The 27,016-nt window shown below is 49.9% G+C and overlaps 2 protein-coding genes across 6 annotated transcripts; one reads left to right on the top strand and one right to left on the bottom strand.

Annotated features, from left to right (window-relative positions):
- Nucleotides 1-13,874: 13,874 nt before the first annotated feature.
- Nucleotides 13,875-19,183, top strand: MAPK7 (mitogen-activated protein kinase 7). Of its 5 annotated transcripts, none has more exons than XR_008375479.1 (8): nucleotides 13,875-13,949; nucleotides 14,347-14,583; nucleotides 15,235-15,400; nucleotides 16,067-17,145; nucleotides 17,435-18,090; nucleotides 18,449-18,582; nucleotides 18,717-18,959; nucleotides 19,136-19,183. XR_008375479.1 is itself a non-coding variant. In XM_053568586.1 (8 exons), the coding sequence occupies exons 2-8, from the start codon at nucleotides 14,352-14,354 to the stop codon at nucleotides 18,868-18,870; spliced, it is 2,160 nt and encodes a 719-aa protein (XP_053424561.1). In that variant the 5' UTR covers nucleotides 13,875-13,949; nucleotides 14,347-14,351; the 3' UTR covers nucleotides 18,871-19,183. The 5 variants fall into 5 exon arrangements, 4 of the variants coding, with proteins under 4 accessions (XP_053424561.1, XP_053424558.1, XP_053424559.1 ...); XM_053568586.1 differs by having other exon boundaries at nucleotides 17,435-17,634; nucleotides 17,896-18,090; nucleotides 18,717-19,183; XM_053568583.1 differs by having other exon boundaries at nucleotides 18,717-19,183.
- Nucleotides 19,184-19,302: 119 nt separating this feature from the next.
- On the bottom strand, nucleotides 19,303-22,748 carry MFAP4 (microfibril associated protein 4). Its single transcript, XM_053568636.1, has 6 exons — nucleotides 22,299-22,748; nucleotides 21,958-22,039; nucleotides 21,576-21,730; nucleotides 20,980-21,076; nucleotides 20,723-20,905; nucleotides 19,303-20,348 (listed from the first exon to the last, which is right to left on the bottom strand). Exons 1-6 carry the CDS (start codon nucleotides 22,302-22,304, stop codon nucleotides 20,101-20,103), a joined length of 771 nt encoding a protein of 256 aa, XP_053424611.1. The 5' UTR covers nucleotides 22,305-22,748; the 3' UTR covers nucleotides 19,303-20,100.
- Nucleotides 22,749-27,016: the final 4,268 nt, after the last annotated feature.

Raw genomic sequence — 27,016 nt, 5'->3', positions numbered from 1 at the left:
CCAAATATTTCATCTTCTTTGGCACTACTGTGAATGAAATAGAGTCCTTAACTGTTTTTTCAGCTTGACTGTTGCTGATATATATAAAGGCCACCAATATATGAATGTTGATTTTATAACCTGAGATGCTGCTGTATTCCTTGATCACTTATTAAAGTTTTATAGTAGAATCCCTGGTGTTTTCCAGATATACAATCATATCATCTGCAAAGAGCATAAGTTTGATCTCTTCTGACCCTATATGGATACTCTTAATTGCCTTTTCTTTCCTAATTACGATGGCTAAAACTTCCATTACAATGTTAAAGAGCAGTAGAGACAATGGGCAACCTTGTCTGGTTCCTGATCTGGATGGAAATGATTTCAATTTAACTCCATTCAATACAATATTGGCTGTGGGTTTGCTGTAGATGGCCTCTATCAGTTTAAGAAATGTCCCTTTTATACCAATTTTCTTGAGTGTTCTGATCATGAAGGGATGCTGGATATTATCAAAAGCTTTTTCTGCATCAATTGAGAGAATCATATGGTCTTTGTTTTTTAATTTGTTTATGTGCTGAATTATACTTATAGATTTATGTATATTGAACCAGCCTTGAGACCCTGGGATAAAACTGACTTGGTCATGATGTATAATTTGTTTGATTTGTTGCTGGATTCTGTTTGTTAGGATCTTGTTGAATATTTTTGCATCTATATTAATTAGTGATATTGGTCTATAATTTTCTTTTCTTGTTGGATCTCTTCCTGGTTTGGGGTGATGTTTGCTTCATAAAATGTGTTGGGTAGTCTTCCTTCTTTTTCTACATTTTGGAACAGGTTGAGTAATACAGGTACTAGTTCCTCTTTAAAGGTTTGGTAGAATTCTGACGTATAGCCATCTTGTCCCGGGCTTTTCTTTTTAGGGAGATTTTGTATGGTTGATGCTATTTCAGAACTTGATATGGGCCTGTTCAACATTTCCACTTGATTCTGGGTAAGTCTTGGAAGGTGACGTGCTTCCAAGTATTGGTCAATTTCCTTCAGATTTTCATATTTCTGAAAATAAAGTTTCTTGTAATATTCATTAAGGATTTTTGAATTTCTGAGGAGTCTGTTGTTATTTGGTCTTTGTCTTTTCTGATTGATGATGATATTAGAGATTTTACTCTTTTTTTCCTGGTTAGGTTAGCCAAAGGTTTATCTATTTTATTGACCTTTTCAAAAAACCAACTTTTTGATTTATTGATCCATTGTATAATTCTTTTGTTTTCAATTTCATTTAATTCTGCTCTGATTTTGGTTATTTCTTTTCTTCTAGTGGGTTTGAGGTTGGAATGTTCTTCCTTTTCCAGTTGCTTGAGATGTCCCATTAATTTGTTAACTTCCTCTCTTTCTGTTCTCTTGAGGAAGGCTTGCAGTGCTATAAATTTCCCTCTTAGGACTGCCTTTGTGGTATCCCAGAGGTTCTGATAATTCGTGTCCTCATTGTCGTTTTGTTCCAAAAATTTGGCAATTTCCTTCTTAATCTCATCTCTGACCCAGCTATCATTCAGCATAAGGTTATTTAACTTCCATGTTTTTTATGAGTATGCAGATTCCTGTTGTTACTGAGCTCAACTTTTATTTCATGGTGGTCCGAGAAGATGCAAGGAATAATTTCTATTCCTCTAAATTTACTGAGGTTAGACTTGTGACCTAAGATGTGATCGATTTTGGAGTATGTTCCATGGGCTGATGAGAAGTATGTGTATTCAGTTTTGTTGGGATGAAATGTTTGTAGATGTTTGCTAAATACAAATGTTGGATCGTTAGGTTTAAATTTAAAATTTCTTTGCTCAGCTTCTTATTGGAGGATCAATCTAATATTGCCAAAGGAGTGTTGAAATCTCTGACTATTATGGAGCTGGAGGAAATCAAGTTGCTCATGTCTGTTAGAGTTTCTCTTATAAATTGAGGTGCATTCTGGTTGGGTGCATAGATATTAATAATTGAAATCTCATCATATTAAGTATTACACTTAACAAATATGAAGTGACCATTCTTATCCTTCCTTACTTTTGTTGGTTTAAAGCCTATTGTATCTGCAAATAGAATTGCAACACCTGCTTTTTTCTGATTACCATTTGCCTGAAATATGGATGACCATCCTTTCACTCTGAGTCTATATTTATCTTTTAAGGTAAGATGTGACTCTTGTATGCAGCAAATATCTGGCCTGAGTTTTTGTATCCAGTCAGCTAACCTGTGCCTCTTTAGAGGACAGTTTAAGCCGTTCACATTAATGGATAATATTGATAAGTCTGGTAAAATTTTGGATATCGAGTTTTTCGAAAGTCCAGTGGACATTTTTAATTCTTTCGCCACTGCGGAAGTTGGAGTTTGATCAAAAGTTTCTGAGTGAGTTTACTTTTGTGGTGGAGGATTGGGCTGGTCATTATGGAGGATAAGTATGAGAATATCCTGAAGAGCTGGTTTGGTTATGGGAAATTTCTTCAACATGTGAATGTCATTAAAGTATTTAATTTCTCCATCATAAATGAAACTCAGTTTAGTTGGATACAGAATCTGGGGTTGAAAGTTATTTTGGTTTAGAAGATTAAAAGTTGATGAACACCCCCTTCTGGCTTGAAAAGTTTCATCAGAGAGATCTGCAGTCATTCTAATATTCTTCCTTTTGTAGGTAATGGATTTCTTACATCTGGCTGCTTTCAGAATTTTCTCCTTCATATTAACTTTAGTGAAGTTAATTATGACATGCCTGGGGGATGTCTTAATGGGATTGAGTCATGCTGGGTTTCTGAAACTGTCTGCTATCTGAATTTCAGAATCTCTTGGCATGTCTGGAAAATTCTCTTTCATAATTTCATGGAGAAGGGCCTCTGTGCCTTGCAAGGTCACTTCATCACTTTCAGGGATTCCAATGAGGTCAATATTAGCCTTCTTCGTATTATCCCAGAGCTCTCTGAGAGAATGATCCGTTTTTGCTCTCCATTTCTCTTCCTCCTTGAGAGTTGGGAGCATTCAAAGGCTTTGTCTTCAATGTCAGAAATCCTTTCTTCTGCTTGCTCCACTTTTACTGAGGGATTCTACTGTATTTTTCAGATCTTTGAGGCATTGCAAATTCTTGCTTTAGTGTGTCAAAATCTTTGGTGGTTTTGTCTTTAAATTTGTTAAATTCTTGAGACAACTTATGAATTTCTCCTCGAATTTCTAATTCTGACTTTTGAATTGGTTCTCGAATTTCTAATTCCAAATTTTCCTCCATTCTACTAATCTTGTTTGCAATCTAAATTCTGAATTCGATTTCTGAAATCTCAGCCAGCTATTTATGAATAGGATCTTCAGTTACATCTGCCATATCTTTCCTTGGGTTGGGGTTGATCTATTCTGGTTATTCATGTTACCAGAGTTTTTTCACTGATTCTGCCCCATGATTGTTTTACACCATTTGATTTTTCCCCTGGAGCTTTGTCGAGGACCCGTACAATGCTTTGGCCTGAGAAACTGGGGACCTGTTTGGTGTGATGGGGCTAAGTGGTTCTGTCTTGTTTTCAGCTGGTCTCTGTTTGACCCTAGTGAAACAGTTACTCTGGGTTGTCTCAGCTGTGGAGAAATACCAGCAATTAAGTCACCCCGCCCTCCACAGGCAACAATTGGAAAAGGAAAATCAAACCTTCCTACAACTACACCCAGGGCACCACCTGAATAGTCCTTGGGCGATTGGCTCAGTTCAACAAGTACAAATCAATTGTCTCAGTCAGCACCTGTCTCAGGTGGGAGAGTTTAAAAGGTCTCTGGCAACTAGATGGCAGGGGTCTGGTGACTACTCAGATATGGCTTTCTCCAGTGTTCTGTGGAGTCACGACCCACCCAGCAAATAGATCAGTCTGGGAAGGTTGATGCCTCCATCCCTACCTTGCACCTCTGTCACACCCAGTCACTGATAGCCCCACAGGGCTGTGACCCAGTTGTTGTAGTGAACACATACTATTCAGGGGTTTGCACCTGCCTGAATTACAAGAAAATCTATATCTGCTCAGCCAGGCCACTGTGCTCTGCCTCTATCTGGCAGGGGGAGGTGAGGCCTGACAACTTCAGGTGCTTGATGGAGGCTGGGGTATGTTCACTGAGTTCCAGCCCTGCTCCTGATTGATGTTACTAACAGAACAGAACAGAACAACTTTGTGGGAATTTGTTTCTGTCCCTGCTAAATTCCCCTTCAAAAGAGAAGCTGTTTTGTGTTCCCAGAGCCTGTGCCTCAGGCCCTGTCTTTGCTCCTGCAGGTTTGTATTTGGTTAGCTGTCAGTTCTAGCCACCTATCTTCCTTTGTCTATAGGCTGATGATCCCCTGAGGGCCAGGTACATCTTAGGCACAGTAAAGTGGTCCTCTGGGTCAGCCCCACCCTGGGAACTTCCCGGGTCTGCAAGTGCATTTCTAGTCCCTGTGCTCCACCCAGGCTGGTACCGTCTCAGGCAAACCCTTTACTCACAGGGCCTGCGTTTCTGTCCCAGATCTGTTCTGTGGTGATTGCCACCTGAGTAGATGCCCAGCCTCCTCTGGTTGCCCAGGGAGACAGGGTGTGTGGCTTCAGAATATCCAGGAGTGAGCTGTATTGTTGCCAAAAGAGGCCGCTGTTCTACGCCTCAGGGCACCACTGCTCCGGTGTGGTTCCCTCTCAGCCCACCATCCTCTCCTCACTCCTGTGCTGCAGAGTCAGCACTGACCAGCTGCAGTTTAGGTCCTGTCCATACCCCTTGAGAAATCACCCAAGAATCTGGACTCCTGGGGGACAGGCCTCCAGACCTCAGAGTGAGAGTGGACAGGAGTTCTGGGAGCTCAGAGTTGTAGGTAGAGAATATATACAGTTTTATTCCTGGCAGGAGAAAGCCTTGGCACCCTAGTATGGAAGGTAGGTCCAGTTTTTAGAGGATCTCTCCTGTGGAATGTAGTGGGAGGACCTTTGAACTCTGCTCGTTTGTTTGTGGGGCACTTCGAGCAGTTCTCATGGGGGAGGGGACTCCCATTGGCTTGGTGATGGATTTTGTACCTTTTGTTTGTATCCTTTGGGTTGCAGCTCGCCTCAGTGGGGTTGATGTGCGTTCTTCAACCTTCTCTCTTGGTGCAGCTCTAATCCACCAGGTTACTTGCTAAATTTCTGTCCTTTAACTCTCCTTCTGGATGGGAGCCTCTGTGGAAAGCTGGCTTCAGTCAGCCATCTTGTCTCCGCCCTCCTCAAGCAATTTTCTTGCCTCAGCCTCCCTAGTAGCTGGGACTACAGGCACCTGCTGCAACACCTGGATTTTTTTTTTTTTTTTTTTCGGTTTAGCAGGCCCAGGCTGGGTTTGAACCAGCCAGCCCCAGACAATGTGGCTGGTACCCTAACCACTGAACCAGGTTCCCAGCCAGATGACCTTTTCTTGTACAGCCCCTCCCCCACTGCCTACCAGCAAGACCCCATTCACTTACTCTCCTCCCTCACCACCAATGGGTATAGAGTGTTCTGTTCCAAAGTCCAGTTATCCTCTCCCTCTGTCCAATACCTCAGCATCCTCTTGTAGGAGTGAGAAAAACTCATTCTCCCTGACCACATTCAGGCCATCTCCTCTTTACCCCTTCCCCAACCAAAAAATGACCTTCTCTCCTCCCTGGATGTTCTAGGATATTTTAGGCCCCAGATTCCCAATTTCACAGCCTCAGCTAAACCTCTATACACCACTGCTAAAGGTCCCCCAACTGACCTCTAGACCTGTACCAGCTTAGCTTTGGTCAGGTTCCTTCCTCTCCTTATAATCCTCTCTGTCCCAAGCACTCTTTCTCCATCTGCCCGATCCCTGCTATCCATTTTACCTCTCAGTTTCAGAACACCAAGGATGTGTAGTAGGGGTCCTAACACAGAAACCTCACAATAACCACCTCCCAATAGCATTCCTCTCAAAACAGATAGAGTTCACAGCACTTGGCTGGCCCCCTTGCCTCCCAGCAGTGGCACCCACTTCCCTCCCCTTTTCCTGGAAGCCCAAAACTTACCTGCCACGCTCCCCATATCTACTTACCCCTCCTAACATTCCATCCCTTTTAAAACACCAATACTTACTATCTTTACCTTCAGCACCTCATTTACTCCAGCTCCTAATCCTCTTTATAGAAAACTCAGACCTCCATTTTCTCCCTGGCCCAACATATAACCACTTATCTCCATTGGCCGCCCTCCACTCACATGACCCTGACACTTCCCAGATCGCATTCCATGATTGCTGTCTTTAGTCATAGTAACTCTGCACCCTTTTCCCCAACATCCCCCTCCTTCCCTTACCTGACCCCAAAGACCCCTGGTTTATCGTCTATAAACTTCTAAGCCCACTGCCCACCCCATGGCCAAGGCAGGCTTTGCTTTTGTGTCTTCTTCCTGCATGATCGCCTCTACTACTCTGCCCCAACACTCCTCACAGCAGGTGGAACTCTTAGCTCTCACTAAAGCCTTACAACTCACAGGAGGCTGCTCCATTAACATATACACAGATTCTAAGTATACTTTCCACACAGTTCATCACCACGCAGCCATATGGCAAGAAAGAGGATTCGTTACCACTGGAGGCTCCTCTATCGTCAACGCCACACTCATTAAATCCTCCCAATGCAGGCACTCTCCCCAAGGAAGCAGCATCATCCACTGTAAAGGCCACCAGAATAAAACAGATCCAATTTCTAAAGGCAACCAAAAAACTGAATAGAAGTTAAAGGAACAGCTCAGAGCCCTTACACCACCCCCCACCCCAGAAGGCCACTACTTGTCCTTTGATAAATTTTCTCCGGTATATACAAGCTAGGAACAGGACAATGACTGGCACCTTCTCACACAGGGAGGATGGTTCCTACAACAGGGAAAGTTTATTCTTCCTTCCTCCCGAGCACAGAATATCCTCTCTTCCCTCCACAACAGCCTTCACATTGGCTTCAGGGCTCTTTAAACCCTTCTTTCTCTGCTCCTTTCTCACCAATGACAATCTTCCCTTTCAAAACAGATAACCCAGACCGGGCATGGTGGCTCACACCTGTAATCCCAGCACTCTGGAAGGTTGAGGCAGGTGAATTGCCTGAGCTCACAGGTTCGAGACCAGCCTTAGCCAGAGCCAGAGTGAGATCTCATCTCTAAAAGTAGCCAGGCATTGTGGAAGGCTCCTGTAGGCCTAGCTACTTGGGAGGCTGAGGCAAGAGGATCACTTGAGCCTAAGAGTTGGAGGTTACTGTGAGCTATGATGCCACAGAACTCTACACACAAGGGCAACAAAGTGAGACTCTGTCTTAATAATAATAATAATAATAATAATAATAATAAAGCAGGATAACCCAGTCTTGCACAATCTGCACCTGGGTATCATCCCAGGGGGCCATAAAACACCCCATTTTCCTATATGCCTCCTGTATGAAAATATAAACTTCTGGGTGGCACCTGTGGCTCAAAGGAGTAGGGTGCCAGCCCCATATGCCAGAGGTGGAGGGTTCAAACCCAGCCCCAGCCAGAAACTGGAAAAAAAAAAAAAAGAAAATATAAACTTCTGCTCTTCTGGTCCCTGGTGCTTTGGCAGCTGTGAGTCACAGAGCAGACATGGCCAAGTCCAAGAACCACACCACACACAACCAGTCCCAAAAGTGGTACAGAAATGGCATCAAGAAACCCTGATTAGGGCTGCGCCCATAGCTCAGTAGGTAGGGTGACATTTACATACACCGAGGCTGGCTGGTTTGAACCCGGCCCGGGCCAGCTAAAACAATGACAACTGCAACAGTAACAACAAAAATAGCTGGACATTATGGTGGGTGCCTGTAGTTCCAGGTACTTGTGAAGCTGAGGCAAGAGAATTGCTTAAGCCCAAGAGTTTGAGTTTGCTGTGAGCTATGACACCACGGTACTCTACCCAGGGCAACAGCTTGAGATTCTATCTCGAAAAAGAAAAGAAAAGAAAAGAAAGAAAGAAATCCCATCACAAGGATATGAATTTCTTAAGGGGGTGGATCTCCAAGTTTCTGAGGAACATGTGCTTTGCCAAGAAGCACAACAAAGGCCTGAAGAAGATGCAGACCAACAATGCCAAGGCCATTAGTGCACGCGCTGAAGCTGTCCAGGCCCTTGTAAAGGCCAAGAGATTAAGACCAAGATACCACAGGGTGCCAGCCGCAAGCTCTGTCGACTTGCCCACATTGCCCACCCCAATGGGCAAGCTTAGAAAGCATGCTAGTGCACACATTGCCAAGAGTCTCAGGCTCTGCCGGCCAAAGGCCAAGGCTAAGGATCAAATGAAGGCCCAGTGTACAGCTTCATCTACAGCTCCAGCTCAGGCTTCCAAAGGTGCCCAGGCTCCCACGAAGGCTCCAGAGTAGAGGCAGCTGTCTGCCATAGTGAAGACAAAAGGAGTCATGTGACCTCTGGGCTGCTGTCTGCATGGGGCTGGGGTCCTCCTGTGCTATTTGTACAAATAAACCTGAGGCAGGATTTAAAAAAAGAAGAAGAAAATATAAACTTCTAGTTTGGGTCAATACCTTCTCAGGGTAGGTCAAAGCCTTCCCCATGACAAGTGAAAAAACTCATGAAGTTGTCTCCACCCACCTCCACCACATTATTCCTAGATTCAGCCTCCCAACTCCATTCAGAATGACAACAGCCCAGGTTTCATTAGCCAGATCACCTCCCAAACCTCACAAGCCCTAAGAGCCCAGTGGTGCTTACATGTGCCTTACAGGCCCCAGTCATCAGGGAAAGTAGAACAAATGAACAACATCCTTAAACAACATCTCACCAAATTAGTACTCCAACAGAAACAAGATTAGATTAAGCTCCTCCCCATGGCTCTACTCTGCAGTTTCTCTACCCCTCATTTACAGCCCTTTTGAAATAAGGTACAGCAAAACTATTATTCTGGGCCCTGTACCCCCTCCAGACTCCGTCATAGAAAACTATTTTCCCATCCTCCAGGAAACCAGGGATGAACTTAGAAAAACAATTAACCAACTCTTACCACAACTCTCAGCAGAGAAAGTCAGAGACCAATTGGCAGGACAAGTTTTCCTCAAATCTCCCTTGCCCAGCAGGATGCTATCCCCTCCCTAGACAGGCCTTCACACTGTTCTCTACAACAACCCCATGGCTGCTCACAACTTGAACCCCCCAGTCTGGATCCACTGATCCTGAAAGCTGTCCTACAGAAAAACCCAACACTGGAAGACCTCCACTGGAAATCGCAAGTACTATTAAAACTCACCAGGATCCCCAAATAGTACACTTTCCCATAAATGTGTAATATTCCTCCCCAATGCTTCCCTTTTCTCCATAACGTTTCTCTAGATGCCTTGCTACTCTCACACGTTCAAAGCTGGGATGATCTCTATGAAGCCTTAAAGCTCTGTGGCTACAAGGTACCTTCCAAGACTTTCCCCCTAATGAAACCCAACTTTTCCTCTTCCTTTTCCTTCTGGCTACCCCTCCTGGCAATCCTGGCCCTTCTCCCTTCCCCATCAACCCCAACTGAATGCACAGGTTGTCTTACTACCCAAACCTCGTAATTCCATGAATACCTTACCAACCCCCATTCCCACGTCAACTATGCCCAATTCTTACTTCAGACCCCCTCTTTCACTAGCCACGCTTACATGCCAGTGCACTGTTATGATGTTGCCAAAGCCTCTGAATGTTCTGATGGAGGAAAGAATTACTGGACCAGCAAAATAATGGGCACTGGATGCCCTGGAGGTGAAGTCAGGACTACTGTCTGCCAGACGTAGCTCATGCATGTAGGATTATCAAATAGAAAAGGAACCCAGGACATAGCACATTAGCAAGAAACCAGACAACTCATAAAAAAGACTCCCCTCTTCCAGTATAACCCTTCACTGACCTGCAATGCTGACAAAAACATTCTCTATTCCCCAGCTTTTAAACACCTCCTTCTCAGCTGTCCTGCCTCTCCTCTCCCCCTCAGGGTGCTGGACATGCCTTTATCTACACCAACATCTTTTCAATCCCACACCCATACCCAGACATATACAACTCACCCATTCTGGCTCTGTTCAGCCTCATAACTATGGACTTCCCACCCCTAGCCTCCTCCAATTTATTTTATTTTTTATTTTTTATTTTTTTGAGACAGAGCCTCAAGCTGTTGCCCTGGGTAGAGTAGCTGTGGCATCACAGCTCACAGCAACCTCCAACTCCTGGGCTTAAGCGATTCTCCTGCCTCGGCCTCCCAAGTAGCTGGGACTACAGGTGCCTGCCACAACGCCCGGCTATTTTTTGGTTGCAGCTGTCATTGTTGTCTGGCAGGCCTGGGCTGGATTCGAAACCCGCCAGCTCAGTTGTATGTGGCTGGTGCCTTAGCTGCTTGAGTCACAGGCACTGAGCCACCTCCTCCAATCTAACCTGCTTCAATCTCACTGGTACAAGAGACTCTGTAGGCTTTATAAAACCTGATCTCTGTTCCCTCAACTCATCTTTTTCCTTGTCTGACTCCTCCCGTGACCCTCCAGGAATATTTTTCCTCTGCAGCCACTCCATCTTTTGGTGCCTGCATGCTAACCACTCCAGTCGTTGCACCCAAGTTTTCCTCACCACCCTCCAAGTCTTGTTTGTGAATGACTCCTTCCTAACTCAGGCCCTGATGCATCCCCCTAATTCCAGAGAAAAAAGAGCCGCCTTCCTTCCTGTACTCCCTGAAGCAGGCATAGTGGTTGGACAAGGCACAGGCATTGCAGGCATCAGTACATCAACCCATTTTACCACCAACTCTCCCTAGAACTCAACAAAGATAATGGAAAATGTAGTCAACTCTTCAGTCACCCTACAATCCCAAATTAATTCTGTAGCTGCAGTAGTTCTCCAAAATTGCCGAGCCTTAGATTCACTTATAGCAGAAAAAGGAGGCACGTGCATTTTTCTGGGAGAAGAATGTTGTTTCTTTGTCAATCAGTCAGGAATTATCACAGGCAAGGTACAAGAACTCTGAGAATGAATCAAAGAGACACAAACAAAATCTCGAATCATCTAATCCCTGGTCCTTATTCAATTCCTGGCCTCCTTGGTTATTTCCTATTTTAAGGCCACTAATTATGATCTTTCTCATTCTCACTTTCAGACCAGCAGTCCTCTGCCTCATCTCCCAATTTATTGACTAGTCATCCAAAAAACAACTGCTCATATCTTCACCCTAAACAGATATCAACCAGTTCAGACTGAAGACCCAGACTGTTTCTGTAACCACCACCCTCTTTCCCCTTCTTTTTTCCTTATAGGCAGCCCACTCCTACTCTCAACCTGCCGGAAGCCACCATGCCCATCAGTCTGCCTCCTAATAATAGACTATAAAGACTAGGATGATAAGGCTCAGGGTGATAAGGCAGAGACCGACCCCAAACAGAACAGAGAGCGGGAACACGGAAAGAAGTGCACAAGTCCGGCCCAGAAAGGAATGAGTGCACCATCCTATCCACCGCACTCTTCCCTGCACTGACTTCCTTTTCTGAACTCAGGCTGGTACCAGAGTGAATAAAAGCCATCTTGCCCACACAGAAGCTTAACTCCATTTCTTTTTTTTTTCATGTCTCAGTGTTATGCCCAGGAGTCTCTCAAAGACCATACTGCTAGACAAGTCAAATTTAAAAAGGAGTCCTTTTATTGAAGAGCTGACCAGCAATTGCCTCAGTGTCCCAATATGGGGTTTCTGAGAGCAGCCTTGTGTGCTTAAGAGGTTGGGTTTCTAAGAGTTGGCCTGCATTCTGGTTGGCACACAAGCTGCTGAGGTGCCTCCGGGTAGGGTAGCAAGCATTGTACAGAAGCAGAATCTTGTGTTTAGTTAGCTATACATCTTTGTTTCAATATTTTCTCCACCTGGTATTTATTTTCTTTTTTTTTTTTTTTTGAGACAGAGCCTCAAACTGTCACCCTGGGTAGAGTGCTGTGGCATCACAGCTCAGAGCAACCTCCAACTCCTGGGCTCAAGTGATTCTCCTGCCTCTGTCTCCCAAGTAGTTGGGACTACAGGCACCTGCCACAACGCCTGGCTATTTTTTGGTTGCAGCCGTAGTTGTTGTTTAGTGGGCCAGGCTGGATTTGAACTTGCCAGTTCAGGTGTATGTGGCTGGCACCAAGCCTCCACCTAGTATTTCTTAAAGGTCAGTCCAGGGACAGTTGGTACTTCCCAGTCTGTTTCTCAGGTGAGTTAGTCAAGCAAGAAGACAGTGAGTGCTTTCTCATCTATCTTGGGAGTGAACCAGACAGACTTACTCCATCTTGTTGACAGCTTACAGCCCAGAAATTTGCCAGGAGTTAACCAGTATTTTTCTAATTTAGTCTGGGCCTAATATCAGAATAACATCTCAATAATACATAGAACTTTTTGTATGTATGGCTTAGTAAAAAGTAAAAACCAAAAATGCAATAATGAAGGGCAAATCTAGGCTTACCAAAATTCATTTATGGTCTGGATCCAACCTTGTGCCATTACTTTGGGAATTAAGGAATAAAAGGTCAATCTGTGACTCAGGCTTTATTCCTGAACTCTTCCCTTTCAATTAATAGGTCATCATCTGTACACACCTGTAGAGAGCCACTTCTTGGCCTCCACACCGCTGCTCAGCTCGAGACCAGTTCTTTCTCATCTTACTTCCTAGAAACTCAGCCATCTTTGGAATCCCAACCCTCAAACCATTTCTTCCTGGAACTCCCTGCTGACAGTGTTAGGTAATTGCCCCAAAGAAAGCCCCTCCCAACTATGGCCTGCCCCTAACGCCTCTTCTGGCTAGAGCAGTAACTCCTTACTGGCTATTCTACCCTTCCATCACCATTCTAAGACTTCCCCTAACCGAACCTATATAGCTCGCTCTCGCACTCTCTCCCCCCCCACCCCCTTCCCCTCTCTCTTCTTTTCTCTCCTCCTTGGTGCTGCTCAGCATCCACCTTTCCTACAAGTCTTGGTGGTCTGTGAGATCTTTCCTGGTCGAGTGCCCCCCCCCCCACTTTCAGACAGCCTTTACCTCAGCTCACCATGTCCACTTTTTTTGCTGCCCGAGCACTGAGACTCAAAGAGACGGTGCTGGATAACCATTTATTACAAGAATGAATTTATCAACTATCGAGTTCCGGGTCAGGTCGGAGTACTTGGGGTCCAGTGAGGGCTCTGCCGATCCGCAGGCTCCGCGGAGGGATAGAGACTGGGCAGACCAGTCTACTGCCTTCCTTGACTTGGTTGCAGCCCAAAGCGCGGGAGCGGCTTCAAAGAGAAATGCGCCGAGAGAACAGCCAGGAAGCCAGAAAAACGCGCGCTGAGGGCGGGCGGAAGCTGTGCAGAGATGACCGGCCACAGGAAGTCAATGGCGGCTTTAGGCTGGACACTCTAGAATTCCGGAGGACTGAAATCTCCGTGGTTGGCCACGACGAGTCGCCCTCTACCAGGAATGATACGTTCCCAGAGCTCCTGAGAAAATGAGGGGCACAATTCCCTGGGAGATAGGGACTGATAAGGGAAGACCGGCCCAAGGGGAAAGAGATTTCGGGGGCAGGTGGGCAAGGTAACAGTCGCGGACATCTCAGGCCTACCCCAGAGCCGGGCTATTCCCCGAGCTCGCGGGACTAGCTGTGATTGGCCGGAGGAGTTCTGCGGCTGGATGGTGCGGCGCGCGTACGGGCAGAGGCGTTGCCCTCAGTTCTCTCGGCGCCCTCTGGTGCCAACGCGCATGCGTCGGGTGGGGAGCACACTCCTGCTAAGTGCCGGGCACCCTTTGGGCGTCTCCCGCCGGAGAGCTGGACAGCGGCGCACTTGAGGCGTGGTTTCCTTAGTCGGTAGGCTCTTATTGGACGCAGCAGGTAAAAGGGGTGGAATCCACGCAGAAGTAGCTTAGCGATTGGCCAGAAGCAGTAGCGAGCGTGGTCTTGAGAGGCGGGGCGAGGTGGACTGGCTGGGCAGCGGCGGCCCTGGGACAAGTAAGCAAGTGACCCTGGGAAAAACCCCTTTGCTGGGAACGGGAGTCGGGTGAGCCTCGGGACCTCTGAAGCTTTGAGGAGGCGTGGGTGTGAGGCCGTTTGGTAAGTGTGGCCCGGGGAAACCCATGTGCCCCGCCCCTTCCTTTCTTCCAGAACCGCACCTCGACTCCCCTCCCCCACCGCCGACCCCGACTCGGGCTCCGGCTCCCTCCTCTGGGCAGCGACTCCCGATGTAGCAAGTCTGCTACATGCCAGCTGCTCTCTTCCGCCTGCTGCCCAGCCCCTGTTGGTTTAGGAAACTTAGAAATTCCCCGGTCCTGCTCACCAGCCTAGAGAGGGGACATTGAGGCCCATGGGCGGGGGGGACGGACCCCTCCTCATTAGCGTCTCTACGCAGACGGCATGGCTGAACCCCTAAAGGAGGAAGACGGCGACGACGGCTCTGGGGAGCCCCCCGGGGCGGTGAAAGCAGAACCCGCCCACACCGCTGCCTCTGTAGCCGCCAAGAACTTGGCCTTGCTTAAAGCCCGCTCCTTCGATGTGACCTTTGACGTGGGTGACGAGTACGAGATCATTGAGACCATAGGCAACGGAGCCTACGGGGTGGTGTCCTCTGCTCGTCTCCGCCTCACCGGTGAGCTTCCTCTCACAGATGTGGAAACTGGTCCCCAGAGGGAGCGGGAAACCTGCCCAGTCTCAGTCAGGAAGTTAGGCTGGGTGTGCATTCTGGCTCAATTCAACAAATGCTGACTAGCAGCCCTCAGTGTGCCAGGCTCGGTTTAGGCACAGTTCTGTGAAACTCCGGCCTGGTGGTTTTGCTATCTCGTCAGCCTTCTTTCTCCTTGGAAAAATGACAGTCTCAGACAGACCTAGTTTGAATGGAGAACCTGTCCTTGGTGTATAAAAGAGAAACGTGTTCTGGAGCTATAAACTGGAATAAGGAGTTGTGGTGGGATGGATGAGGTCTGAGATGGAGGGAGATTGTAGGGAGGTAGAGTGAGCACAAACAGTTTAGTCTCTACCATTAACCAGCTGTGCAGTCTCCAACAAGTTTTGAGCCGGGCTCCTTTATCTGTAACTTTGAGCTATTAGTACCTGCCTCATGGGGTAGTTGTGAAGGTAAAATTTGATGATGTATATAAAGTGCTTAGCAGGTACCCAGCAGTGTGTGGTAGCTTTTGTTATTTGCATCCTAGAAGGGAGGAGATGAAAGGGGCTGGAGGGTAGGGAGTGACTCTGCAGCTACTGCAAGATATCCTGTGATACCTGCCTTTTCTCTGCTCAGGCCAGCAGGTGGCCATCAAGAAGATCCCTAATGCTTTTGATGTGGTGACCAATGCCAAGCGGACCCTCAGGGAGCTGAAGATCCTCAAACACTTCAAGCATGACAACATCATTGCCATAAAGGACATCCTGAGGCCCACTGTGCCCTATGGCGAATTCAAATCTGTGTAAGCAATGGGATGGGAGAGGGAGGCAGAGTTGGGACACTTTCTGAAGACTGGACTATATTGCTGGAGTTCTTAAAGGCAGATGATTCTAATGTGAGGCAGTCTGGGAACATTCCTACAGATCTAGGGCCTGTGCTGCTTTAGAGTGTTGGTAGGGACAATTGTTATTCTTCAAAAGAGTACAGATGATTTTATAATTTTATAGAATCTTACTTAGTATATAGGCTATCAAATGTGGGACATTCATGCTACCACTGCACCCTCCTACTTCCATAGCAGACATCACTAATTGATCATAGAACACTTCTCTACAGACAGTGGACAGACTTTCACAATTTTCATCATAGTCCTTCAAGCATCCACTACCAAACAATGGAGATAGCCTTCAAATGAAATCTATGACCAGCCCTGGTGTAGTCCAACCCCATCTTTTACCTGATGGGGAAACTAGGTCTGGAGAGAAAAGTGCTTTAACCAAGTTCATGGAAAAGTCGTAGAGAATCTAGAACCTGGTGCTCTTCTTCCAAACCATGCCTTCAGCCCCTGCGGGGTCCCAGGGTAAGGCCACTATCTGTCTTGCGTTGGGAGGGTATGGTGAGGATGGGGCTTATTTTTGGAGTGTGGTTGGGCTAACCCATGCCTCTCTTCCCTACTGCCCCCTTCCAGCTATGTAGTCCTGGACCTAATGGAGAGTGACCTGCACCAGATCATCCATTCCTCACAGCCACTCACACTGGAGCACGTCCGCTACTTCCTATACCAGTTGCTGCGGGGCCTTAAGTACATGCATTCAGCTCAGGTTATCCACCGTGACCTCAAGCCCTCCAACCTATTAGTGAATGAGAACTGCGAGCTCAAGATTGGTGATTTTGGTATGGCCCGCGGTCTGTGCACCTCACCTGCTGAACATCAGTACTTCATGACAGAGTATGTGGCTACGCGCTGGTACCGTGCCCCTGAGCTCATGCTCTCCCTTCATGAGTACACGCAGGCTATTGACCTCTGGTCTGTGGGCTGCATCTTTGGTGAGATGCTGGCCCGACGCCAGCTTTTCCCAGGCAAAAACTATGTACACCAGCTACAGCTTATCATGATGGTTCTGGGTACCCCATCACCAGCTGTGATTCAGGCTGTGGGGGCTGAGAGGGTACGGGCCTATATCCAGAGCTTGCCACCACGCCAGCCTGTTCCCTGGGAGACAGTGTACCCAGACGCCGACCGCCAGGCCCTCTCATTGCTGGGCCGCATGCTGCGTTTTGAGCCTAGCGCCCGCATCTCAGCAGCTGCTGCTCTTCGCCACCCCTTCCTGGCCAAGTACCATGACCCTGATGATGAACCTGACTGTGCCCCACCCTTTGACTTTGCCTTTGACCGGGAAGCCCTCACCCGAGAGCGCATTAAGGAGGCCATTGTGGCTGAGATTGAGGACTTTCATGCACGCCGGGAGGGCATCCGCCAACAGATCCGTTTCCAGCCTTCCCTGCAGCCTGTGGCTAGTGAGGCTGGCTGTCCAGATGTGGAGATGCCCAGTCCTGTGGCTCCCAGTGGAGACTGTGCCATGGAGTCCCCCCCACCAGCCCCACCGCCATGCCCTGGCCCTGCAACTGACACCATTGATCTGACCCTACAGCCGCCGCCACTGGCCAGTGAGCCTGCCCCACCAAAGAGAGAGGGTGCCATCTCAGACAACACCAAGGCGGCCCTCAAAGCAGCCCTGCTCAAGTCCTTGCGGAGCCGGCTAAGAGGTGCCTTGTGGATGTGTATATAGGGTGGGCAGAGGGGGTACTTGGACTTGAACAAAGCTGCAGGCTCTTTTTTTTTAATCATAGCTGTGTACATTAATGCAATCATGGGGTACAATGTGCTGGTTTCATATATAATCTGAAATATTTTCATCAAACTGGTTAACATAGCCTTCACGGCACCCTCTTAGTTATTGTGTTAAGACATTTATATTCTACATTTAGTAGATTTCATATGTGCCTTTGTAAATGCTGCAGGCTCTTAACTTCCCCCTTCCCAATTTCCCTGCAGATGGCCCCAGTGCACCCCTAGAGGCTCCTGAGCCTCGGAAGCCTGTGACTGCCCAGGAGCGCCAACGAGAGCGAGAGGAAAAGCGTCGGCGTCGGCAGGAGCGAGCCAAGGAGCGGGAAAAGCGGCGGCAGGAGCGGGAGCGCAAGGAGCGGGGAGCTGCGGCCCCTGGGGGACCCTCCACTGATCCCCTGGCCGGACTGGTGCTTAGTGACAATGACCGCAGCCTGCTGGAGCGTTGGACTCGCATGGCCCAGCCCCCGGCCCCTGCCCCTGTGCCAGCACCAACGCCACCCCCGCCTCAGCCCACCAGTCCTCCACCTGTAGCCAAGCCCATTGGCCCCCCACCACAACCTGTAGACTCCACCTCTGGCCCTGCACCTGAGCCTGCCTGCCCACCCCCTGGCCCTGCATCCCATGCCACTGGCCCTTCAGGGCCCATGCCTGTTCCTCCTCCACTCCAGACTGCCACCACCACCAGCTTCCTGGCCCCCCAGCCGCTTGTGCCACCCCCTGGGTTGCCTGGTCCCAGTGCCCCAGGAATTCTGCCTTACTTCCCATCTGGCCCACCACCTCCAGACCCCAGGGGAGCCCCTCAGCCTTCCACATCAGAGTCACCTGATGTTAACCTGGTGACCCAGCAGCTGTCCAAGTCACAGGTGAGAGAGAGACCCAGGCCATAGGGACACTTGGATCTGGGCCCAAGGCAAATGGGATGAGGAAGTAATTCTTGTTACTGAAAACTGAGTATAGGGCTTCACGTCTATGAACTTGTCCCCTTGCTCTTAGAAGGAGCATGATACCTATGAGGAAGGTGTTAGGAGACAAATTAAGACACTGCCTAGAAAGTCTCTGGTCTGGAGATGGGCTCTGGCCACCCTACAGTGTTTGCTGAGACTGGAGTTAGCACTTGTGGGTATGTAGGTGGAGTGGTCAGCAGCATTGGAACAGGGTGCCCTGCAGACCTCAATCTGTCCTTGCTGGCTCCTGAATTATAACCTGCCCTTATCCCCACAGGTGGAGGACCCCCTACCCCCTGTGTTCTCAGGCACGCCAAAGGGCAGTGGGGCTGGCTATGGTGTTGGCTTTGACCTGGAGGAATTCTTAAACCAGTCTTTCGACATGGGAGTGGCTGATGGGCCGCAGGATGGGTAAGGTGGCTGGACCAAGTTCCTGGGGGGCTATGGGCAGCAGTTCCTGGTGTAAGAGAAGTAAATCCATGGGGTGGGTGAGGATCTGGCCTTGGCCAACTGCCCTCGTGTCTCCCCGATTCCCTTTCCTGCAGCCAGGCGGACTCAGCCTCACTCTCAGCATCCCTGCTCGCTGACTGGCTTGAGGGCCATGGCATGAACCCTGCCGACATTGAATCCCTTCAGCGTGAGATCCAGATGGACTCCCCCATGCTGCTGGCTGACCTGCCTGACCTCCAGGAGCCCTGAGGCCCACAGCCTGCGCCTTGCTGCCAGGGCAGAACAAGTTCCAGGGCCCGTGGGAGCATTCTTGAGGACTGCAGCCCTGGGCCTCGCAGGTGAGGCCCAGCTTGGATTATTCTGCAGGTTCATCTCAGACCCACCCTTCAGCCTTAAGCAGCCACCTGAGCCACCACCGAGCCATGACAGGATTTGGAGACCCTGACTCCCTTTGGGTGATTCTTTTCAGTATTGTATTTTTATTATTATTATTATTATTATGTTATTATTACAGTCTTTTTGTCATGAAAATGAGGCTGTGAAACAGAAGGTTCTCTTCAGCCCCTGACTCCTGGTGAATTCTGGAGTTGGAGGTAGGATGCCATCAGTAGGGGAACAAGGAGAAGACAAATGCCCACATTTGGGGGCTAAGCAGATAAATTTGTGTGCATAAAACCAAATCACTCAAATCCTGAAGGTTTATTGAGATCTCTACTCCCTACCCACTCCCAGTCCCACAGAGATTGTCCTCTGTCCCTTCACATGGCCAAACCTCAGCTCCCGAGGGTTGGGGGACCTTGTACATGCTTGCCTATGTGGAGCGTGGCAGTTTCAGAGTGCCTTGCCTTGGTGGTGAATACCTCTGGCATTGAGCTTTGGAGGGCTGGGAGAGCCAGGTGGGGGAGCTTAGTATTATCATAGGCCCCAGTTGGGGCTGGGGTCCATGGTGCTCACCACTGGGCAATAGGGGGGGAAGGCAAGGATGGTAGTCTGAAAAAAGCCAGAGGGAGTGCTGGGGTGTTTCTCAGTGCTGTTGTGGCCTGGCATGACTGAGGGCAGAGGTCAGTGCTGCTCAGCCTAGCAACGATAGGGTGGTCCTAGATAGGGGTCCACAGTAAAGAAGCTGGGTAAGGTGGAACGCAAAAGCCTGCATCAGGGAGGGCGGCTCCTGGCTCCTGGGACAGGGTGGAGGCAGTTGTCTCCTGGAGCCCAGCCAGGTGCAGGCTGGATGGCTGTGCCTCCCAGAAAAGGCCTGGGTAGCTGCTATTGATGTGGCCTCGGGCACAGGGGAGCAGGGCCTGGCTTAGAGATGGACATCCTGGGTGTGTGAGAGCCACAAGGCCCCCTGTGAGAAGCAGGTGACCAGGGTGCAGCAGAAACATTGGGTCAGGGGCCCTGTGGTGGTGGGTGGCACAGAGGGAACACTCATGGAAACCTAGGATGGCCAAGGGAGGAAGGGGCCTGATGGGGGCCAGCCCCTCAAGCTCTGCGGATTTTCATCTCCGTGCGCTTAAGGGAGTAGTAGAAGCCCTTCCACTGGGCCCAGTTGATGCCATTGGCATAGGAGAGGTGAGAGCCACCCAGGTAGAAGCCATTGAGGTTGGCAAAGTGGCAGCTACGGAACCAGAAGGCTCCTGAGGAGAGGGCTGCGCAGTTCTGCACAAAGAGATCTTGGTCTCTGTCGAAGGTGGAGAACTTCTGGCCGCTGTGGTAGGACAGGGAGTCACCTAGGTGAGGGGAGTAAGGATGGGGCTGCTGAGGCAGGGGGCTGAGCCTGAGCTGGCAGGGAGAGGGTAACAGTGACGAGTGACACTGAGGGATATCACATGGCAGCCTGGTGGGATGGGCCACCCTTCCTGAGCCAGATGTAGGGTAGATGTGCTACAGTGAGGAGAAACAGCTGCTTCTGCACAAGGTTGCCTAGAGCAGGGCCAGAGCGGCTGCTCCTTGGGGCTGAGGCCCAAGCTGGTTTGAGCTGATTTTGAGCCAGCTGTGTCCCTTCCAGGCCCAGGAGGGCTGAAGGAGGGATCTAGAGGGAGTCAGGTCTGCCCTGCCTTTTCTCCCCTACATCGCCTGCTAGGGCTGACAGACAAAAGAGTACCTGCCCCACCGTCCTCGAAGCCCCCCACATAGAGGGTGTAGCCGTCCTCCTCGGCACTGACCGCGTTGGGGGAGATGGAGAAGTCGGCATACTTGGCATAGGCCGTGTTGTTCTCAAAGTCCTCCAGATCCACTCGCAGCTCATACTTCTGCTTCAGCGTCAGAAGATGCAGGTTCTGTAGCCCTGGGGAGGAGCGGGAGCTGGTCAGGAAGGACCTGGCCTTGGGGTGCCCCTCAGCCCACCTGACCCCACCTTACCCAGCCAGTACTCCCCATCAGCGCGGCCGAAGCCCAGCTTGTAGTCGTTCCAGCCCCGGAAGAAACTCACTGAGCCATTAAATCTCTTCTGGAAAACCTAGGGCACAGAGGACAGTTCTGGTCCAGTGGGCAGGGGTCTAGCCTCAGGCACGGATCCTGTGATGCTGTGGCCAGTTTATTAAAGGACTGAGTGGGGAAGGGGTGGGGTTGCCAAAACCCTCTGAGCAGCTGCAGAGAGCCAGCACCCAAGCAGTTCTTCTCACACCATCCCAGATAGAGGCAGGAAAGGGAAGAGGGTAAGAGGGAGCACTCTAAGAGTTTCTGGTTGTGTGACCTGGGGCAAGTCACTTCACCTCTCTGGGCTTCACTTCCTTGACTAGAAAAGATACCTAGTTCCGAGGATTATTGTGAGGCTTACAGGCATTATTAACCTACTTCAAGTACTTAGAGTGAGGTGTTGGGAGCCACTCAGAAACTGCTTTAACTGTCCCCATTTTAAAGATGAAGAAATTGAGGCTTTGCAGAGGTGAAGCCTGATGTCACACAACTGGAACTACTACGATGAGGTCTAGCTGCTGCTCCCTCATCCCACTCACCGTCCACTTCCCACCGTCGGTGCTCATGTCACAGAAGACAGGCACAGGCACGCTGGGGCCCGAGGGGTAGATGAGGTAGGCGCCGTCCACCTGGAGACCCTGGGCGTAGATGTCATCGCAGTCCAGAGGCTGCTGAAGGCAAGACCTCTCCAGAGCTGGGGGTGGGTGTGGGAACAGTGAGGGGAGAGGGGCTCAGGCATCAGGGACACCTCAGCACCCCATGGCTTGTCCCTGTAGGGGACTCTGTCATGAGAAATACTGAGATTTCTTCATGGGGCTGCATGAAACTCGTCATCTACTTGCCCCATTTTGTAAAGGAGGAAACTGAGTCCTGTGGGACGGCTTGGTGGCCAGGCAGCATCTGTGAGCAGGGGCTGCTTACCATCTCCCCGGATCGCGGAGACCTGGGGGGTGCAGCGGGGAGCGGAGAGAAGCAGCAGCAGCGGCGGCAGGGCCAGGAGGGCCTGGAGGCAGAAGACCGGGTCAGCGCGGCCCGGGGACCGGTTCTTCGGGTCTGCGCAGCACACATGCACCCCGCCCTGCCTGGAACCGTTTTCCTGCCCTGTGGTACCTCTGCCTCCCAAGTAACCTCACTGTGGGACAGGCACAAAACTTAGCCTTGAAAGGTTTCTAGAGAACTCCCTGTGCCTTCACAGTCCCCTCTCTCCACAGAGTGGGCTCAGTCCCCCGAGGTCAGCAGTCTCCCCACCCTGGGCCCAGTACCTTCATGCTGTCAGTTCAGCTGAGTGGCTGAGCGTCTGCAGCCCCAGCCTGCAACTGCCCGGAGTTAAGCGCTGGGCCCCCGCCAGCGCCCCAGCCTCGCCTCCGCTCCCAGACGACCCGCATCAGCTTACACTATCAGGGCTGGGAGGTGGGACGGGCCAGGGGACCACCTGTGTCTCATTAGGCCTGCTGGGCAAAGCTTAGCAGACGTTCACTCCCTGCTGGCTCCGCCAGCTCCCTGGATCGCATCCGCGCCGCCACCACCCCACCGGACCTGTGGGCCCGGCACTCCAGCCAGCCCCAGCCCACCCGCTGCATCCTGAAGGGCCTCCTGCAGACGTCTGTTCATTCTCCATCCCTCCTCTGGCCTGTGTCTCATCAGCCTTTGAGAGGGAGGGGGCTGAAGGTGTGCTGGGTTCTACAGAGGGAGGGCAGTCTGGGGGAGCAAAGTGCTGGGGGGCAGCCTCAGAGCTCCTGATGTGGAAGCCTAGCTGGGGCTGGTGGGGGGGTGGGGGGAACCGGGCAGCAGGGGCCAAACAGTCTCCTGGCAGGCCTGGGACATTTCTGAGCCATGAGCACAAGGCTGCTGGCGTCCAGCTGCTGTCTGCCCCAACTCAAGCCAGGGCCCCTCTCCAGCCCCCCTTCCTCCTAGCCTCTCTTGCTCCAGCCACTTCAGTGCCTCTCCTCCCCTCCCACAGCCTCCTGGCCCTCTGGCTCATACCCTGGGTATGGGGCCCCTTTTGCTTCTTACCCCAGCCCTCTTTCCTTGTTCCAAACCTCTTGCTCTGGCCCTCACCCCCTCAGACTCCACCTCAGCTGAATCTCCCTGCTTCTGGCCTCTCTCCTTCCACCCTTGGCATACCACCAGATGAGTTTTTCTTTTCTTTCTTTCTTTCTTTCTTTTTTTTTTTTTTTGAGACAGAGTCTCACTATGTTGCCCTGGGTAGAGTACCGTGGTGTCACAGCACACAGCAACCTCAAACTCCTGGACTTAAGCGATTCTCTTGCCTCAGCCTCCCAAGTAACTGGGACTACGGGCACCCACAACACCTGGCTATTTTTTCTTGCAGTGGTCATTGTTGTTTAGCTGGGCCGGGCCGGGCTCAAACCCACCAGCCTTGGTGTAGGTGGCTGGCGCTGTAACCACTGTGCATGGGCACCGAGCCCAGATGAGTCGTTCTTTGATGGCCACTCTTGATTATGTCACCCCTTGCTTAAGCCTCCAGTGGCTCCCTGTTGCCTCAGCACTGAGGCTAGGTTTTTCACCTTGGACATGAAAGGAATTTCCAGACTGGCTCCAGCCTACCTTGAGAACCATGTCCCTTACGGCTGTGACTTATAAATTACAGTCTAGCCACTCCAGACCACTCGCTGCAAGTCCCCATGCTGCGTGTTGCTGTGGTGTGCTCCCCCCAGCTGTCTCCTCTTCTTGGCTGTGAGTGCCAGCAGGCAGGGCCTGGGATTCCTGCACGTTCAGCACCCACCGCAAAGCCCAGCTTCCCTCATGCAGCAAATGTCTTCTGAGCCCATACTTCTGCTGTGCTTTATGTTGGCTACTAGGGATACAGTATCTGCTCCAAAGGATTGCAAACGTAATGTGTGTTAGAAGGACATTTGTTGAATGGATGAACAAAGGAAATATTCAGAGGCAAAATGAGAAGGCAGCTTTGCTCCTCATCTCCACTCCTGAGTCAATAGATACCCCCCTGGAGGAGCCCAGTCGGGTTCTTGACTTGCTTCTGATTGCTGGCTAAGGGTTGCCTCTGTTTATAGTTGGGTCTGGTCCTGGGGGTTCTGCCCAAGTTCAAATTCAGGTTCTACCACCATTAACTGGGTGACCTTGGACAAGTTACCTACCCTGTCTGTGCCTGGACTTCCTTCTCTGTAAAATGAAGATAGCAATAGAATCCACTTCATGGGAGTGTGCTAAGGATTAAGTAACATACATTAAGTGCCTACAACAGTGGCCACAATCAGTAATATTTAGTAAATGTTGGCTGTTGTCATCATCATAAACATCCTGATTGTTCTCATGTGAATGAGCTGTCTTCAATATAATTTTTATCCTTGTTTGTGGAAGAGACAGTTGGCTGCCCCTCAGTATTCATCCTCTCTTAGACCTGAGCAGAAAGATGCTGACTTTTCTCTGAGCGCCTTCTCCAGCCTCCCTTGTAGCTAGAAGGGTCACACATCAGAATTTTGTAAAAAGGCCGGGCACAATGGCTCCCATCTATAATCCTAGCACTCTGGAAGGAGGAGGTGGGATGATCTCTTGAGCTCAGGAGTTTGAGACCAGCCTGAGCAAGAGTGAGACTCCCATCTCTACCAAAAATAGAAACACTAGCTGGGTCTTATGGTGGGTACCTAGTCCCAGCTATTCGAGAGGCTGAGGTAGGAGAATGACGTGAACTCAGGACTTTGAGGTTGCTCTGAGCTAGGCTGATGCCACAGCACTCTAGCCAGGGCGACAGAGGGAGAATCTTTCTCAAAAAAAAGGTTTTTTTGCAGTAAGATGCTCACAGATGTGTTGTAAAGGTAGGCAGCCAGCCCTTCATCCTGGCTTTGTGCTGCTGGACATGATGGCCTCCCGTGACAGTGGGGGTGAAGCCTTATCAGCGATGGCAGAGGAGGAACCGGCACAGTCCCTCATGACAGTTGAGTGGGTCCAAGGCCACCTTCTCTAGGTCCCTTTCATGTGGGAGAGAAAGAAACTTCTATGTAGTTTAAGCCTGGGTGTTGTGTGTGTGTGTGTGTGTGTGTGTGTGTGTGTTACACACAGCTGACTCTAATCCTAATCTTTTCTTTCAGCAGATGCAAGCTAATTTTAGCACAGGCCACATAAAAGGAAAATAATGAAAAATCAATCATCAAAACAAATAATAAAATGTGTCCAAAGTGAAGTATTGAAAACTTTTGGAGAATACAACTAATAAACACAGGAATGAAAAAAACAGGGGTGAGGGACTCAAGATATGAGATATCGATTATATTTTGCTGGCTAGTTTTTATTAAAAAAACTTTAATGATAGTGTGTGCATGTATGGCAAAGCAGGCATTCTCTGCTAGGGCAGGAGAATGCCTCTGGATATGGTTGGAGATTAACTCTTTGGGTAAAGAAATTCGGTAACACATACCAGGAGTCAGTATGACAATTCTGTCTGCAGGAACAGGAAGTGCCCTGACATGCTGAGCAGACCACACGGACTTAGTCCACATTATTTTACTGGCTACCTGGAGTGGAAAACCTCTTCCCATGTTTGGGAATTCTCTTCCTAACCGGAATGCTGGGTGCTCTCAACCTCAGGCTTTCTCAAAGGCGCATGACCTTGGTTTAGCTGAGGAAATGCACTGCTCTGGGCTTTGTTTTGGGAGATAATAATTTGAGAAGCAGGAGCAAGAAGAATCTGCTCTTGGGATGGTGGTGACCCCGGTGGTATCTGTGTCCTAGGTCTGTGGCTGGTTGGTGGTGGTGCTGCAAGCACCGTGCTGAGTGAGAGTACTACCGTACTAGCTCAGGCTCCTGATAGAGAGCCCCCAGTGTGGCTCTCAGCCCTCCCTGGGATCAGTGTGCTCTGCCTATTATAATTTTGCAAAAGATTCTTTTATTGCAGGCAGCAGGCACTGACCCTGGCTTTGCTGGGAGTCTGGCTCTGGAAGCAGGTCTGCAGTGGCTGTCCTGTGGTGGGACAGCCTGTGGGGTGACGCTGCTCAGTGAGTAAGCTTTGCTGCCAGGTTCCAGGGATTCGGTAGCACCAGTCCCACTGGCCTTGCTTGGACCATCCTGCCCACGCCTGGCCATCTCTCTCTCTCTCTCTCTCAGCTCCGGAATTCAGGGGGAGGGACAGAAAAGGCATGATGCTCATTCCCTCCTTGCAGGGTCCCGGTGGGCTGGCTTTGTTCCTCAGCCAGATGGCTGTCTCCACTGGTATAGATGACTGCTTCCTCCTCTGGCCCCTTCAGGTCTAGGAGTGGTGACAGCTCTGATATCACCAGGCTGGATACAGACCACCTCCTGCTCACACCTCAGTAAATAGTCCTTTTATTAAGTGCTATTCAAATTCTCCTAATTTGAGTGTTATTTGATGGGACCCAGGCTGATATGGGGAGGGAGGGACTCCTGATTACTGCAAGGATCTTCTGATACAGAAAATTAGCATGAGATTAGGAGAGGAAGTGGATGCTGGCACACAAAATACCTTCTACAGTATTTGTTGTTACTGAAACCCAGATAAGGCATGTGCTCTGGTTGGGACGCCTACTGTCCCTGGGTTAAGCCAGTGCTGGCTGTTCTGTGCTGTGCCTGACCCACCTACCCCCTCCTCTGTGCGGGGGGCTACCCTGTATAAAGGGAAGCACCAGGTTGCCTGGCCTTGGCTTCCAGCTGGGTTTGGCCAAGGGGAGGCACCAGTGGAGATAGGAGGAGAGAGAGAGGTTGGGCTATTTCTCCCTGGCTCCTTTTCTGACAGGCACTGCAGTTTTGGTGATAGCTGCGCCCCCTCGCACCCCACCCCCTAACCCTAATCACAGCTCCTGCCATGGCCTCCTTCACCAGCTCCAGCAACCCTCTTTGCTCCTCTCACCCCACACCCTCGAATGATAATGGCAGTTACCTTTGCTAGTCCCAGGATTCCTCAGTGTCCCGTGTTGATTCTTTAATGTTATACCCAAGTAAATAGTCCCTTTGTTAAATTCTCCTTGAGAAAAAAAAAAAAAATAGC

This window comes from Nycticebus coucang, chromosome 18 (genome assembly GCF_027406575.1).
Source record: "Nycticebus coucang isolate mNycCou1 chromosome 18, mNycCou1.pri, whole genome shotgun sequence".
NCBI classification, from domain to species: Eukaryota; Metazoa; Chordata; class Mammalia; order Primates; family Lorisidae; genus Nycticebus; species Nycticebus coucang.
The sequence above is the reverse complement of the archived record's forward strand: the minus strand, read 5'-3'. Positions and strand labels throughout refer to the sequence as shown.